Genomic DNA, 16,019 nt, shown 5'->3' with positions numbered 1-16,019 from the left:
CACCCTCTAATGGCTGATCCACATACAAGGCTGAAGTCTGCAAGTTCCAGCTAATAGACTTATGCCCTTTGGCTCGAGTGGTGGAAGCTCAATGTTTTTATCTCTGCAGGACTCAGTTTTGAACCCAGCAGTTCAAGTGAGGCCAGATATGGGTTATGATAACCTCTTATCTCATAATGTAAGACTGTATCTTTTGAACAACACCTACAAATATTAACTCACATTAAATATGTTCCACACCCAGGTGAAGAGATTGAGATCAGAATAACTACAAAATCAAGCCAGTAATACAAAGATATCTCTGTATCCAGTAAAGCAGTGTTTCCCAAACTTAGGATGCCGCTTGTGTAGGGAAAGTCCCCGTGGACGGGACAGGTAAACAAACCGGCCCGGCCCGGCAGGGGCTTTCCCTACACAAGCAGCGTCTCAAGTTTGGGAAACACTGCAGTAAAGGAAAGAGCATATATTACAAAATAACTGGAGGAGGGACAAGTTGCATTTACAGAGATCAATTGCAGAGATGTTGTAGATGTTAGACCAAAGAGTTAAATAAGAAGACATATTAACCAAAAATAAAAAGACATATTAAACAAAAATAAAAACTATGAGCTTGACAATGGAGGAGGACCTTGCCATAATAGATATTTTGAAACAACATGGAATGACAAAAATCTTTGGGATAACATAATACTTGGCTATGAATTAGAGAGTTATAACAGATTAGGTCATAGAGGTGAAAAGTAGAACTATACCAGAAAGATTACATAGAATAGAGAAAACTTCTGAGTTGAGAGGACCATACAGTAGAATCTGTATGGATACAAATCTCAGATCATAAGAATACAAACATACCGTATTTACTTGTTCATAAGCAGAATTTTTTTAGTAAAAAAGGAAGCACCAGAGGACGGGGTCGGCTTATGAACGGGTATAGAGAGGGAACAGTGGGACACAGCCCCTCCCCCCCAACAGAGGGAGCAAGGAGAGGCAGCACAGCCAGCAGAGCCAGAAGGGAAGAGGCGGGGACAGAGTCTCTCTGCTTCTGGCCGCACTGCTCTCCCCCAGCCTCCGAAGCAGCTGCAGCTCCGGGGCTGGCAGGCTGCAGCTGTGCCGCTCGGCCCCAGCCCCCAGAGCAGGTTGCGGCTGTGCCGCCCGGCCCAGCCCGCTGGAACATGCTGTGGCCGCGCTGCCCGGTCTGGCCTGCCGGAGCAGGCTGCAACCGCGCTGCCCAGCCTGCCAGAGCAGCTCCAGCCAGGTCAGAGACACCCTCCCCTGGCCTTCCCCAGAGAAGGTGGGAAGGGATGGCATAGGGAGAGTGTAGGGATCCTGGGCTAGGGGTGGGGTCATGTGGGGGTGGTCACAGGGGTTACTCCCCTGACTCCCAGCTTTTCCTCACCAGTTGCTGTCCCGGCCTGTCAGGGTAAGCAGCTGGCGCGCCGAGACACTTTGTTTATTTAGGTTTACCTTCGTGCCTGCGGACGCTCAAGGTAAACAAACCATCTCGGCCCCCCAGCGGCTTATCCTGATGGCCCGGGAGCCAAAGTTTGCTGACCCCTGAATTACAGGGTCGGCTTATGAAGGGGTTATAAAAAATTTCCATTTTTACTTATCCATCTTGGGGGGGTCGGCTTATAAACGAACTGGTTTATGATCGAGTATATACGGTACTAGTAGCATTTTACTATTCGCCTTTGGATCAGAAAAAGGCTATTGAGTGCAAAATGGTGAGAGAAAGAAGAGTCAGCTAAGTTGGTGCTTGATCAACCTTTTGAATTTCTGTTAAAGATGGTTGTGCGGAGACATGAGAGAATAACAGTGGTAATAATGGACCATGTCTGATGACATTGGATGGAATGTTGTTCTCATTGCATCAGTTTAGAGGCAATAATGTGAACTAATTTTGATCTTGTGACCACACATGGTTAGATCCAATCACTATGGAAACATGGTTAACCAATCACTATGGTTAACCAATCACTATGGAAACATAAGGACAACAAAGGCCAAATCCCTACTTGGTAAATGGTTTGGTCAAGGAGTTTCTGTGCAAGTTATTTGAAATATTTATTATGTTTTAGTTATAAAAGTCACTTAACATCTAACTACTTCAGCTATCCTTCCTGTAGAGTATTTGGTTATACACTATTAGCTCATAGTTTAAAAACCTTTAAATAATGCATAATTAGGTTCACCTTTTGGAAAAATCAAAAACTCCTTTTCATAGTTTCTGCAAAACACTCTGATTCATCACAAATTTCTAAAAGGAATCAAAATAGAAATATGAATGTTATGTTCATGATTGGGGAGAAGAACTGATAAATGCAGTGTGTTCTGAATCGATCTACTAGTCACTTCTTACTGAAAGTGCTCTGTAACATTTTATAAGATTACATATAAAAATATCATAAAAATACATTGTATTATGCTGTGTTTGGTCTCCTACCAGTTTCGGGAATCAGACTATTCTCACATCCATCTCCCATCGCAAATAAATTTTACTATTAAAAAGGAATTACAAACGTGGATAGATTCTGAAGGACCTCAAACTGAGGCTCACAACTTACTTACAAGAGGTGAAATAAAATTGTATCTGTATTAATCCTTACATTCTTTACATTTTTAGAGTCAGCGTATGAGACATAGCAACCACTCTACTGAGAACTCTCCAGTTGAACGAAGAAGCCTAATGACCTCTGATGAAAATTATCACAATGAAAGGGCTCGGAAGAGCAGGAACCGCTTGTCTTCCAGTTCCCAACACAGCCGAGATCATTACCCACTTGTGGAAGAAGAGTACTCTGACACTTACCAGGACACTTACAAACCCCATAGGAACCGAGGATCGCCTGGAGGATATAGCCATGATTCACGACATAGGCTTTGAGTTTAAGAACCTGGGGGAAAATAGTATTCATTAGTTGACAACTTGCCATAACATAGCTAGGAAAAACAAATCATCTTAATTTAGCAGGTGTAACATGGTTTTACTGTAGTTACAAGCTGCTGTCATTTGATGCTTTAAAAAAGGGAGAAGGAAGAAATTCACCATGCCCTGATGTTTAGGAGGAAATTAGCTTGCCCAATCATATTGGATTTTTTTTTAGCACATCATTTGCATTTATAGTAGTACCTTTTCTCCTTGTTAGATATTCAACACATCAGTTTGTAATTTAGGGTACTTATCAAGGCACATATAAAACAATTTCCTGTGCTGGAAATTCCAAATGACCAGTTCCAGTTGGAACCAATTTATAAACCAATTCTTGTTGGAATTTGGGTGAACTGACTGGAAAGTCAACTTGAACAAGTTGCAATCAATTGAAAAAAAAAATGCAGATGAAGAAATAGAAAATTAACCACTATCAGCCAAAAATCAGCTACAGTATTTGTTTGCTGGAAGCTAAATTTACACTCAAGGTTAGAATAAAAACATTTTAATGTGTATTCACTTTTCCTGAATGGCTTTTTCAGACTAACCAAATGTAAACCATCTGTAGTGCCAAATATCACAAATTAATGCAGCAGTTACAAAGTACTTTCCTGTTTGAAATTTTTTTTATTTTTTCTCCTGATACATACATTGCAGCAATTTTTTTTCTTTTGTTTAGTCAGTACTGATACTTTTGTGGTCAGCAATGATGATATGAACTTCAGCAACATGGAAGAGACTAGTGGGAGTATGAACAAATCCAAGCCAAGCAGGAATGAAGAGTGTGAGAATACATGTCTGTTCTTTCTTTGGTTCATCATCACAAAATCCACTATCAAACAGTAGAGATGTGATACTTTTTCTCCCATTCTCAATGTTCTGCCTTGTCAAATGGAAATTGATCCATTCTCCCAACCACACATGTACAGCACGTACTGTATTTACATTCCCACACAATTGAGTACCTTCACATTACATTTTTCAGTCTCCCTCTTTGAATGTCTGAAAATTCCAGAATCGCACAAGAACCCTCCATAACCACATCATGTAAATTTTATTGATAAAAGCAGACTTTTTTTTCAACACGCCAGTAACTTATAAAACAAAGGTTCCGAAAGATACAGCTTGCAATAAAAACAGACTAGAGTACCAGAGAAGGTCTGCTAATGGTAAAATTATAGAGCTGACATTTTTAATTCAAAGAACTATGATAAAGTCTTTGGAGATTTTGCTGCCTTACTTCTAATGAACACTGCTTTTCACCTACTGACTCTTCAGTTTTTTTAATGGATACATTTATGTAGTTAGACCTTATATCTTACATTATCATTGAAGCCTTAGATCCAATATGATTGAAATAATTATTGTAATTGATCATTTTATACAACACACCGGTGTCTTTAAGCATAGACTCTTTCTAAAACACCCCAGACACTGCATGCATTTTCTAAAATTGACAGAACTATGTGAAAAATATCATTTTATGCTGGTTCATGTCAAAACTATTTTTTGAAAATGAAAATAATTAAGTTTTTATATTTTTCTCTTTCTTTCCCAAAGCGTCTTGAGAGACAGGCTATAAAAGCCTGTAGCACTAAACAAATTTCCTGAACATTATGATGTCTTCTACTTTCTGCACCAATTAACAAAGATGCTTTTGATATATTTCCCCACTAGTGAGCCTTAGTATCTGCTTGGTGATGACAACTAGAAATGTAATTCACTGCATATCTGGTACAACCAAAAATAATACATGTCTCTAGTAGCAAAAGATAGTGGATGCAACTCTGGCTTTTTGGACAGGTTTACTGCATAAAAGACGCCTTTAATGATCAGTCACTAGATGATTCAGTTGGGCCAATTGTCAACAACTAAAACATAAAATACTTGCATCCATTGGAGTAATAAAGTTAAGAATTAACATATAGGGTCAGTTCCTGCTGTCTTTTTTCAGGTTAAACTACTATTGATCTCAATGGGAGTTTGGCCTGAGGAACTAATGCAGGATCAGCCCCCATAGTGGGGGCATATGCTGCCATTTCTAATATTTTATGCTATAGCACAGTGGAACATTCTTCAATAACATTTACAAGTCTTTGTTACATGTACAGCACACATCTGCATGAAACAAAAGGTATTAGGCAAAACATTTTTCTATAAGCTTTGACAGTTTCTTTTTGTGTGCATTAAAGTATTAATTGCAAAGAATGCACTGAAATGTATAAACCTAGATTAGACAGCTATTTATCTTTATTCTGTAGTAGGATTAGGAATCAGATCATTAACTGCTTGAAGATATTTGCATTTTATGACAGGTAGCGGCAACACCACATTTTCTAGTAAATGAGATTATTGCTTTATCATTTCAGAGACAAAAATGTCATTTATTTTTAAAGCCTTTTGGAGCCTTGTTTTAAAGTCTTCCATGTCATGCTAGTAACGGGAAAGATCCCCAGAACACACATGCACAAAATCCACCTGCTGCATTGTCTGAAGTGCCAAAACCACTTTTGTTTAACATTCTTATGAAAATAACCTGTTGAAAGGAGTCATGTATATGTCTTGAAGGAAAATTATTAATGTTTACCTTAATTCTGCAGGTTTATTTTAAGTTTACCTTCCTTTTTTGTATGATTTATACCCCCTCATTCTAATACTTAAATATCATCAAAGTTTGCTTGTTTTGTTTTGCTTTTGTTTTGCAGGGAGATATACTCTGAAAGTATACATTTATATAAAATACTGACAAGAATACATTTCATTGTGAGTAAATGCTATTGGGAATCTTTCTTTTAAAAATATTTTTTAAGAAACAAGAAAAATAATAAGAGCTGCAATGCTGATTATTAAGGCCATTTAAATTCATAGTATAAACCATGTATTAGCACTTCTACAATGTTAGCCAGCCATTTTGTGTGGTTTTTTTATGCAATGGCTTTATGTGAAGATGTGAAATTAATGTAGTCCTGAATGAGTAGGAATAAGACTAATTTTCCAATCCTGCTATAATTTCTCATGATTATTATAACCTGATTATAGTAACGATCAGGGTTCTACTGCTACGCTCCAGTATATACACAAGTATTTATTTAGAAATGTTTATAAAATGTTGATGGTTCTTTGTTATTTTTATAGGTTTTTATTTAAGACTTTTGGGGTTAATGATAATTTAGGCACTGATAGACTATGCTGATATGACAATCTCAGTGACATGATCATTTAAAGACAGTATGCTTCAATGCATTCATTTGCCTGACTATAATTGAAGAACAAATTAATTTTAAAATATGGCACATATTTATAAGAATTGTAATTGTTACCCTCAATCTTGAATTATTATTTTTTAATTTTACAGAATTTTTTTCATCTCTTTTGCTATTTATGTAGTTGAACATTTTCCCCATGGGACAGGCAGTTGTAAATTGGGTACATTTTCTGACTGATACAATATATTAGGAAATTATTGTTTAAAAAAAAGAAGATAACTAAAGCTGTTTTGAAGTAATTTTAACTTACACACTGTGGGCCATATCATGCCATCATTTTCTAAACAAAACTTTCTGTTGAGTTTAGTGGATCACTGCTTAGAAATCCATGTACATTTTGACCCTAGGACCTAGATTTTGCCCTCAGAAGTTAGTTTCCCATTGAAGTCAGTGGAAGTTGCACCCTGACTACTTATTTTTGTGCTCAGTAAAGCAAGAGTAATTTTTGTAGCAATAGCTTTTGCTATTTATGCTACCTCTTTGTTAGAGAACATTGAGCCTGATTCTGATCTCCCATATTTCTGACTTATACTGATAAAGCCAGATATAAATCAGAAGCACCTGAGATTAGAAAAATTCCCAATGTCTTCAGTAAACACGCCAATAAATCATACTCAGAATGTTAGTGTTGGCTTTGCTGCAAGTGGAAATACACTTGACTATGGGCTGGTCTACACTACACAGCTAGGTTGACATAAGGCAGTTGATGTTGACCTCCTTATGTCAGTGTCTACACTACAGCCTTCCTCTCGTCAGTGTAAGTGGCCTACTACACCAACGTAATAACTCCATCTCCACCATAGGCATAAAGTCCATGTAATTAGGGTGATGCCCTGTCTGTGTAGACATTGTGTCCCTACATCCACTGTCTTGTCAATTTCACAGCAGGAGCCATGAAACTGACAAGAAAGCCCCTGCTCCCCTGGAGAGCTGGGCAGCTGGACCCTGCTCCCAGCTGGGAGCCAGGGTGAGAAGCCCAAGCATCCCCTCGCCCGCTCCTTGCGAGGAGCCTGCCTGGCTTCCAGTGCGGAGTGGGCAGCAGGGGGATAAGAAGGGCAGATGGACTCTGCTCCCTGGCCGGAAGAAGACATGGGTGACTTCCCCCTGCTCCCGGCGGGGAACAAGGAGCAGGGAAAGGGGAGCCTGCGGAGAACCCAGGAGCTTGTGGGCCAGCCAAGCTTCTGGCAGGGAGCTGCTAACGGAGCTGAAAGACTGGGCTTTCAGCTCCCCACACTGCCCCTCTAGGTTGGTGGAAGTGCTCCTGGGGAGGACACGCACCACGGACCTAAGGAGGTTAGAGGGGACATGCACAACAGCAGTAATTACTGTGGTGGCTGTAAGTTGACCTAATATAGGTCGACTTAGGTTTGTAGTGTAGACGTACCCTATATTTTCCCCCAGGTTTTAAAGCTCCTTTTACAACTTATGTTTGGGTATTTCATTCTTTCTTTGCTCCTTGCTTTTTAAGCTAGTGTTTGTGAGAATAAAGATTGCAAGTAGGGAGGAAAGTAATTTTAAGAACAAGAAACTACTGGAAAGTGAGTGCTTATGGCAGTTCTTTTCTGTGCCACAAGCTACCTGCTTCTATAAATAATGGTAGTTTCCATAGGGGGTGCACAGGTCCATAACTTCAAGTTCAGTTCAGTTTCAGACAAATCTTCAGAATTCACCTTGGTCTCAATTCCACATTCTTTGAACTTCCCTGGGGTTCACAGCCCTCACTAATGTTCCTCTGTATCATTCTCAGAAGCACACACTTAATAGTCACAATATCTTATTGTATAGTTACTTGAGTAAGCTAGGGCAGCTGGCTATTTGATCAGTCCATTTGCTTTATATAGAAATAAATTAAATTTATCCCTTGCTCATATATTGATTTCTGGATTCAGCAGTCATGAAACCTTGCCGTGACTCCATGTTGTTCTTGAATTTTTTAAAAGTAGAGTACACATCCTGACTGGTGAATGAAAAGTTGGATGCAAAATTGTGTACAGTAGAATCAGATTTATTCAAACTCCTCTGATCCATTACGTTGTTTGAAAATTGGGTTGTTTCCCAACTTGCATGATTAGTTTGGATAAATGGATTCAGCTATAATCTATTTTGCCCCAGTAATCTCTCATGCCTTTAAATAGTAGTTCAACTGATAATAATGGGGATACAAAATACAGTTACCTAGCCAAGTCCAAATTTGGTGAAAGCTATCTCCTGCTATCTCTATACTTTATTGCCAAAAGGGAATGCAACCTTTGAAGAGCAATCATCCATATTAGTCTTGTTCTATGATTATTTAAGCCCAACATACACTATATAGAAAAAGAATGGTACATTTTGATAATATCATAGAAAATATCTAAATGAATGAATTTGGACAAAGGGCTGTAAACTCTACCTAGGATCAAAAGTTTGTTATAAATAATGGAGGCAAACATATTTTTCTGATTTGTGGAATATACTTATGTATACTTCTAGAGAAACTTCCTCCTTTCTTCAATTCCTGTGATCCAAGCGAAGTGTTTTGGGAGAAGATAGAAATAATAATGATAATAATAAACTTAAAGAGTTTATAATTCTTTTTAGGTACATCTAGTAGCTATTTCCTTTGAAATTATGGTGGCCAAGGTGAGAGCAACCATTGACACCTTTTGGCTTGGTCTTAGTGCTGCTTCACAGTAGACTTGCCTTTTTGGTACTGCCACTACAATTTTTAAGCAATGAGCTACTGTTTGTACTTTCTAGGGCTGGATCCTGAAAATGCTTACTGCTGACCATAAGGCTTATTAATGTTAAGTCTAGTAATAAGCATTTGCAAGTTCTGGCCTACAGTGTTGCATACTGTTTATCATATGCCTTACAAATATTTTCTGGGACATTATTAAAAAGAGAGCATTCTATTGCTAAAATAACCCTTTGTTATTACTTCTACTCTGTATTACTACTAGAAAATAAAGTAATGTAGCAAGAAATTATATTGTACAGTACAAAATTATAGTATATATATTTTTTGCCAATAATATAAAAAATAGAGCAAGGAAAAAAAGCACATTTGTAATAGCACAAATTTACAAGAAATCCATGTTCCATTTGCCATTGCATTTTTGAAAAAGTAGGTACGTTGTTGATCCAGTTTCAGTGGATTTATTGCATTTTCCATCATTTTAACTTGCTGCCTGAAACTTCTCCAGCAATTTATTTTACAGCCTTGCAATTTGCATATGTAATTTGATTTTTCCATGAAATTTTATCCTTCTTCAATGTTAACTCAGTAAAAAAAATCAGTCTTTTAAAATTAGAAAATTTGTTATACTCATTTCTCCTATTTCTACTCCCAAATTTTGAAATCATATGACTATAAGTAAGATCTTAATTAGTGCTCATTTATAATTTTTTGGCATAAATGACTGAAGATTATACCACTAATCACTAATTTGTAGTCCAAGGTCTGTAATGAAAATGAAAATGAAAATATCTCAAACAAAATGACATCCTGGGGCTATAAAAGCATTTTTGCCATTGCATACTATTATGCTATTGGGGAGAGGGGTTGAAATATGTAAAAGCTACTAAAGGGTCCTTACTAGCCCACCTAAAACTTCCAGTGAAATCACCGGGAGTTTTATATATGCAAGGAATGCATGCTCAGCCCTAAAATATGTATACATTTGAAATAGGCCTGATTCTTCTCCCATGTACACTGGTGAAGTCAATGGTGTTGCATTAGTGTAATAACAGTGTAGGAGGAGAATCAAGCCAAATAAAATTCTGTATGTGCACTAAAAATAGATATGGCAAAATAATGTGGTGAAAACAATCATCCAAACTCTGAACACTGGACCTTGGGCTATTTACCTCCCAGTCAGTCTCTGATTATTGGCCAAACCTGTTTCCACTGACATTGCAGGGAGCTTTCCCTCTTGCATCAATGGAGGCCAGTTCAGGCTAATTATGGTAGAGAAAATTATTGCCTTTTTTAAACCAAAAGAGTACAAATTTATATTTTCTTTGTTGCTGATTTGCCCCTTCCTATTTTTACTTATATAGATACTGTTTGTGTAGCATTCTACAAGGCATGCTGGGTACAATATACTATGCAAATGTGTACAGTGTTGCATGTTTTGCTCTCCCTCTGCTTTAGTGGCTTTCAAGGAAAAAAAGTGGTGTTATTTTTGTGAACAGAAACATTAACAAAGAAAATGCAGACCGCATGCGTACAATATCCTAATTTCTATGGATTTGTTTTATGGAATTTAGATGTATAAAAATGAACTGCATTAAAAAAAATTTTCTACAATAAATGAAAAACTATCTAAACATAGTGTTTAAAGACTTTTAGTCTTTGAAGTCTGTTCTTGAACTGTACACACCAGCTCTAATTCTCAAAAACTTTAAATGTAGGAGACAAGCCTTCAAAAGGTTGGACAAATGCTCAAAATGATCAACGAAGAACAACAGCAGAAGACGTTCAAAATTATGTGGGAATTAAACGTGTTTGAAGATTTCATTAACCTCAGATTCAACATTCTGCCTGATATAAATAATGTGCAGTTAATAATCAATGAAATTGAGAGAAATGATGTACATTTGGGCCTACAAAGTGAACGATGCACTGTTCAGGAACATATGGCCCCCAATGCTTGCGACCCAGAAGTGCAGCAATTTACTATAAAATCAGTCTCTATATTCCATACATTAGTGGAAAACTCCTACTTAAGGGCTAATCCAAAGACCACTGAAGTAAATGAAAAGACTCCCATGGACGGCAATGGCCTTTAGATTAAGTCCTTGATGTGCTGGTCTATCAGTTTACAACCCAAAGCTAGTCCAATACACAAGATTAGCAAATTACAGAAGAGTATGTGTGGTATGAAGGACTGTGGGGAGGAGTCAGAGCAAAGCCAAAATACTGTTTATGCTACCCCTGAAATCTCTGTGAGAACGCCTTGTGGAGTTCTTCCCCTATTGGTCCATTGGGGAGCAAGATTTCTTTCTCCACAGAATAGACTGTGGGGCTGACTTTCCGAGGTTAACCAAAATGTTCAGAGTAAATCACTACCACTTAAAGTGTGACGTAATCTCATCTGTGCCCACTGGCGGATGTTCGCCTATAACTACCAACTGCAAGCAACACAAGCACTGTGTACACTCCACTCAGCCCAGTATCCTACCACAAGCCCTGTAAATTGCAGGCTACCAATTTACATGCCCCCATTTTATTTCATTACAGTGCCCAATGCCTCGTATTCTGGACACCCACAATGTACACCGATCGAATGCCTCCATGTTAACTGGCTCCTCCTTCCCGTTAACTGGCTTAGCTCAGTTCAACACTCTCCTTAGAACAAGGCACTGAGACAAGTCTCTAGTAAAATCAAATTGAAGTTTATTTAACAAAGCTTGATTAAACATTCCAGTAAAAGCAAGTAACAGGGTTTGGAAACAAGGTTACAGGTAAACAAAAAACATAACACGCACTCTATAGTCTATGTTTATTAACAAGTTACTTTCCTGTCTAACAAGGTATTTCTCATCCAAAATTCAGTCCATATAGTGCTTGTCCAATTCAGAGAGCTGGGATCCACTTTTCATGAGACACTCATGCTGCCACAGTATCTCCTCTGTAATGGATCATATCTTATGCTCTTTCTTCTTTTTCTCTTATATAGTCCCAGGCTTTGTCATTTTTCATAATCAGGGTGTTTTATTAACTCCAGCTCAGTCCTGAGGGCCCCCTATTCAGATCCTCTTTTTGGGGTCTTTTGTCTTTGTAAATACTCAGGCCTGCATCTGGTCCAGCCTGTAAACAAAGGGCTCGTTGGGCTGAAATATGTTGATTGTTCTCACTCTAGACTGAGTTAGCTGAGACCCAAGTCCACCTCAGGTCACATGCTTCATTTCCAACAGTTTCAGAACATAATATTCTACATTTTACATATCTCTTAAAATATTTCCCAAACCAACATTGCGCAATAACCATGACAATCAGCTAGTTCATAGCTTTCGTCACAGACCACAAACAACCTCCTTCAGAGAAATAGTGGGAGGATATACCAGCCTGATGTGCCTGGGCACATCTGTGTCACAGGGGCTCACCGCAAAACCTGGGAGATCCTCAAGGATCCACGTGGGCGGTGGTCATCTGTACAGAGACACTCTGCCTTTGCACTAGCTATGGCATCTGGTGGACCAGTCCAGCTTCCTAGCAGTGTGATTCCATAATGATCACCGGTAACACAACTTTAGTCTGTCAATGTTTTTGTTATGAGCCTTCTGCCTGTTGAGGACAATATACAGTATCAGATAAGCCACGTTACTTGCATCTGATTTAACTTTGACTTTTAAGTTCTTACTGCACATGCAGCTTCTTTCTTTTTTTTTTAAACATTTGAATTCAATCAGTTTGACTAAGCGGCACAAATGAGTCATGATCCAGAGGCAAACACATGTGAGTTGTGCTCTGAGCTTGTTTATTAATAAAATGCTGTGAGATTCTGCTATGAAATGGGATGTAAAGTGCAAAATTATTTAAGTATTATTTTGTATTTCTTCATATTATCTTAGAATAGATGCTAGAGATGGGAAAGATTTATTAAGCCAGTTAAGCCATCCCCTCTGCCAGTTCAGGCTTCTTCCCCTTCATTGCTTTGAAAATCCTAGAAGCCTGTAGAAGATGGAAATAAGAAGGAGCTCTTAGCCAAGCTGCTTCCAGTAATGGGTGACCACTGCATCAGAAGAGAAGGAGAAAAACAGAAGTCACTCCCAGAAACAGAAGCCTCAAAAAGGAACCAGAAGCCATCATCTGGACCAAAGCCTCCATCCAGTGAGAAAGGAATGTCCACATCAGCAGTGGACTGGAAGGAAGATAGAGGCATACAAGGAAGAAGGAGGTCAAGCAGCAGGAAAGCCATTGAGAGGCAATCGAGGAGGACCAGGCAGCATCTGCAGGGGGAGAGGAGTACCAGGCAGTAGAGTAGGTGAGGAAAGGGAGCGAATGATAGAGAAGCATGTGCTTAGGAACAGAACAGATGGGAGGAGGAAATGCCAAGCAAAAGAAGACTATGATTAGGGTTTTCAAAAATGACACAACACTTATTAGAGATAGCTGAAGTACCTAGATGTTTTCCTATTATTACTCTTCCATGTAAGCAATATTTCTAGTTGCCATAAGGAATTTGTGTCAATACCAACAGAATTGTAACTGGAAGACTGGGTTGGGCAGCAGTCCGTGAGGCAAATCCTACTAGGATGTAAAAATGTTTGAGAATCCCCTGCCTTAGATGACTAATAAAATTGTTTTGTTTTTAGTGTCTCATTAGAGATGGACAATGTCAAATCATCATGCTGTATCACACATTTAGTGCTCTGTATCCATTAAAAATCACCCACAAAAAAGTTTATTTTAATGAGACTATTGATCTTGAAAAACTTTCATTTCTCTGAAATGAAAATATATGCCATGTTAAAGAGTCTCCATCATTGTTGGTCAATGTTAGCAGGCACAAAAATTGCTTCATGAAAAGCAACTGGATGTGTGTGCTTTTCAGCGGTCTTGAGGAAACCAGTGCAATTGCTCTTATACCACACAAGTGCAGAAAATTTTTTTATTTGTTGAAGGTGGTCTGGAATATATTTTAGAATTGTTAAATAACCAATACAGCCAGAGTAAGAGGGACAATTGGCACATTTGTCGTGTAAAACTTGACACATGCACTATGGTACGCTCTGTTTCTTTGTGGCATTCAAATGATTCTAAAGTTCTTGGGGGGGGGGGAAGGGAATCGATCTAAGTTATGAAACTTCAGCTACGTTAATAATGTAGCTCAAGTCAACGTACTTAGATTGACTTACCATGGTGTCTTCACTGTGGTGAGTCGACTACTGCCGCTTCCCCGTTGACTCTGCCTGCGCCTCTCGCCGAGCTGGAGTACAGGAGTCGACGGGAAAGTACTCGGGGATTGATTTATTGCGTCTAAATTAGACACGATAAATCGATCCCTGCTTGATCGATCACTGCCCGCCGATCTGGCCGGTAATGAAGACATGCATTTCCAAGTCACTTTTAATAAAAATCTGTTATAGCACTAAAAAATACTTAGGGGATCAGAAAAACATTGCAAAAATGATGCAAAGGCAGCTTAAATGAGGGTCTTTACCTTTACATCATGGTGGCCACTTTAAACTCTAGATAAGTAGGGTTTAAATACATGCTCAAGATTGGTAGAATAAACATTTGATCGACCTCAAAAGTTACAGTAAGATGGCTTAAACATCCAGCTGATATCAAAGTTTGAGGTTTTATTTCAAATGAGAATTGCAAAGATGCTTTCTGAAGTTAAAAAACAAACTGTGTGCCACTTTTGATTTTCATGTTGCCCATCTATTCATATCTTCCAGTAAATTGGTAACGGTAAATTTACAAAAATCCTGACCTTTTCAGAGAACTCATGGTATGCTCATAGTTTACCATACCTAGTAACTTTATAAATGTCAACGGACTTACAGGTGCGAATTACTTAAACTGAATACAATGCAAATACTGCAGAGTGGTCTTACAAATTCGGGCCCTAATGTCAAAAACACATGTATGTTTATAATTACAGTCAGTAATCCCACTGAAGTAAAAAATGACTACTGATAAGTGTAAAATCACGCATGTGTGTAACAGGATTAGAGTTTGGGGGCCAAATTCTAGCAGGTTTTATGCATTGGAGCTGCTAGGCAACTCACAGCCAACATGGGAAGAACAGGATGGAAGTTGTCTATGCATATTCTGTCTCTCTCCATAACCCATGCAGACAACTTCATAGGATTATAGAAATGTATGGGTTGAACGGACTTCCAGAGATTATCTAGCCCATTCACTGCACCCTGAGGAATGATTAAGTATATATAGACTGTCCCTACCAGATGTTTATCTAACCTGTTCTTAAAGATCATCAATGACAGGGCTTCCATGACTTCCCTGTTTCAGTGCTTAGGGCCAGTGCTTGGACCCTAAATCTCCTTTGGTGCAGACTAAACCCATTACTTCTTATTCTATACTTGGTGGACATGGAGAACACATTGATCACCATCCTCTTTAAAACAACCTTTTATATATTTAAAAACTATTGTCATAACCGCTCCTCCCACCTCTTTAGTCTTCTTTTCTCTAAACTAACATGCCCAATTCTTTCAACCTTTCCTCATAGGTCAGGTTTTCTAAATCTTTGATATCTGTTGCTGTCCTCTGGACAGTCTCCAGTTTGTCCACATCTTTCTTGAAGAGCGGTGCCCAGAACTGGACATAGTACAGTACTCTAGCTGAGGCCTCACCACTGCTGAGCAGAGTATACGTGACACTTACAGAATGACATTTGCCTTTTTTGCAACAGCATCATGTTGTTACTCATATTCCATTTGTTATCCACTATCATCCCCATATCCTTTTCTGCAGTACTGCTCCCTTGCCAATTATTTCCAGTTTTGCATTTGTGCATTGATTTTTCCTTCCTAAGTGTACTACTTTGCACTTGTCTTATTGAATTTCATCTTATTGATTTCAGACCAATTTCCCAAATTTACTAAGACTATCTTGAATGCTGCTCCGGTCCTCCCAAATGCTTGTAACTCCTCCCAGCTTGATTTCATTTGCAAATTTTATGTATTTTGTCTATTCCATCATCCAAGTCGTTAATGAAAATATTGAACAGTAGTGGACCCAGGCTAGACACCTGCAGTACCCCATTTGCTATATCCTTCCAGTTTTACAGTGAATTATTGTTGTACCCTCTGCAACAGAAACTGCAGAAAGGCATTCTAAGTCACAGCCTAGCGGCAAATAGTAT

At 38.5% G+C, this 16,019-nt stretch overlaps 1 protein-coding gene across 6 annotated transcripts in view; it reads left to right on the top strand.

Moving 5' to 3' along the window:
• Positions 1–3,318, top strand: part of CACNB4 (calcium voltage-gated channel auxiliary subunit beta 4) — a 200,627-nt gene extending 197,309 nt beyond the window's left edge. For 5 of the 6 annotated variants that reach the window (XM_034785406.1, XM_034785407.1, XM_034785405.1 and 2 more), the window contains one exon: positions 2,624–3,318. In XM_034785406.1, coding sequence (XP_034641297.1) covers positions 2,624–2,884 — 261 coding nt within the window. In that variant the 3' untranslated portion in view covers positions 2,885–3,318. The remainder of the gene's footprint in view (positions 1–2,623) is intronic. The other variant, XR_004647649.1, reaches the window with a different exon arrangement.
• Positions 3,319–16,019: the final 12,701 nt, after the last annotated feature.

This window comes from Trachemys scripta, chromosome 11 (assembly GCF_013100865.1).
Source record: "Trachemys scripta elegans isolate TJP31775 chromosome 11, CAS_Tse_1.0, whole genome shotgun sequence".
Classification (NCBI taxonomy): Eukaryota; Metazoa; Chordata; order Testudines; family Emydidae; genus Trachemys; species Trachemys scripta.
The sequence above is the reverse complement of the archived record's forward strand: the minus strand, read 5'-3'. Positions and strand labels throughout refer to the sequence as shown.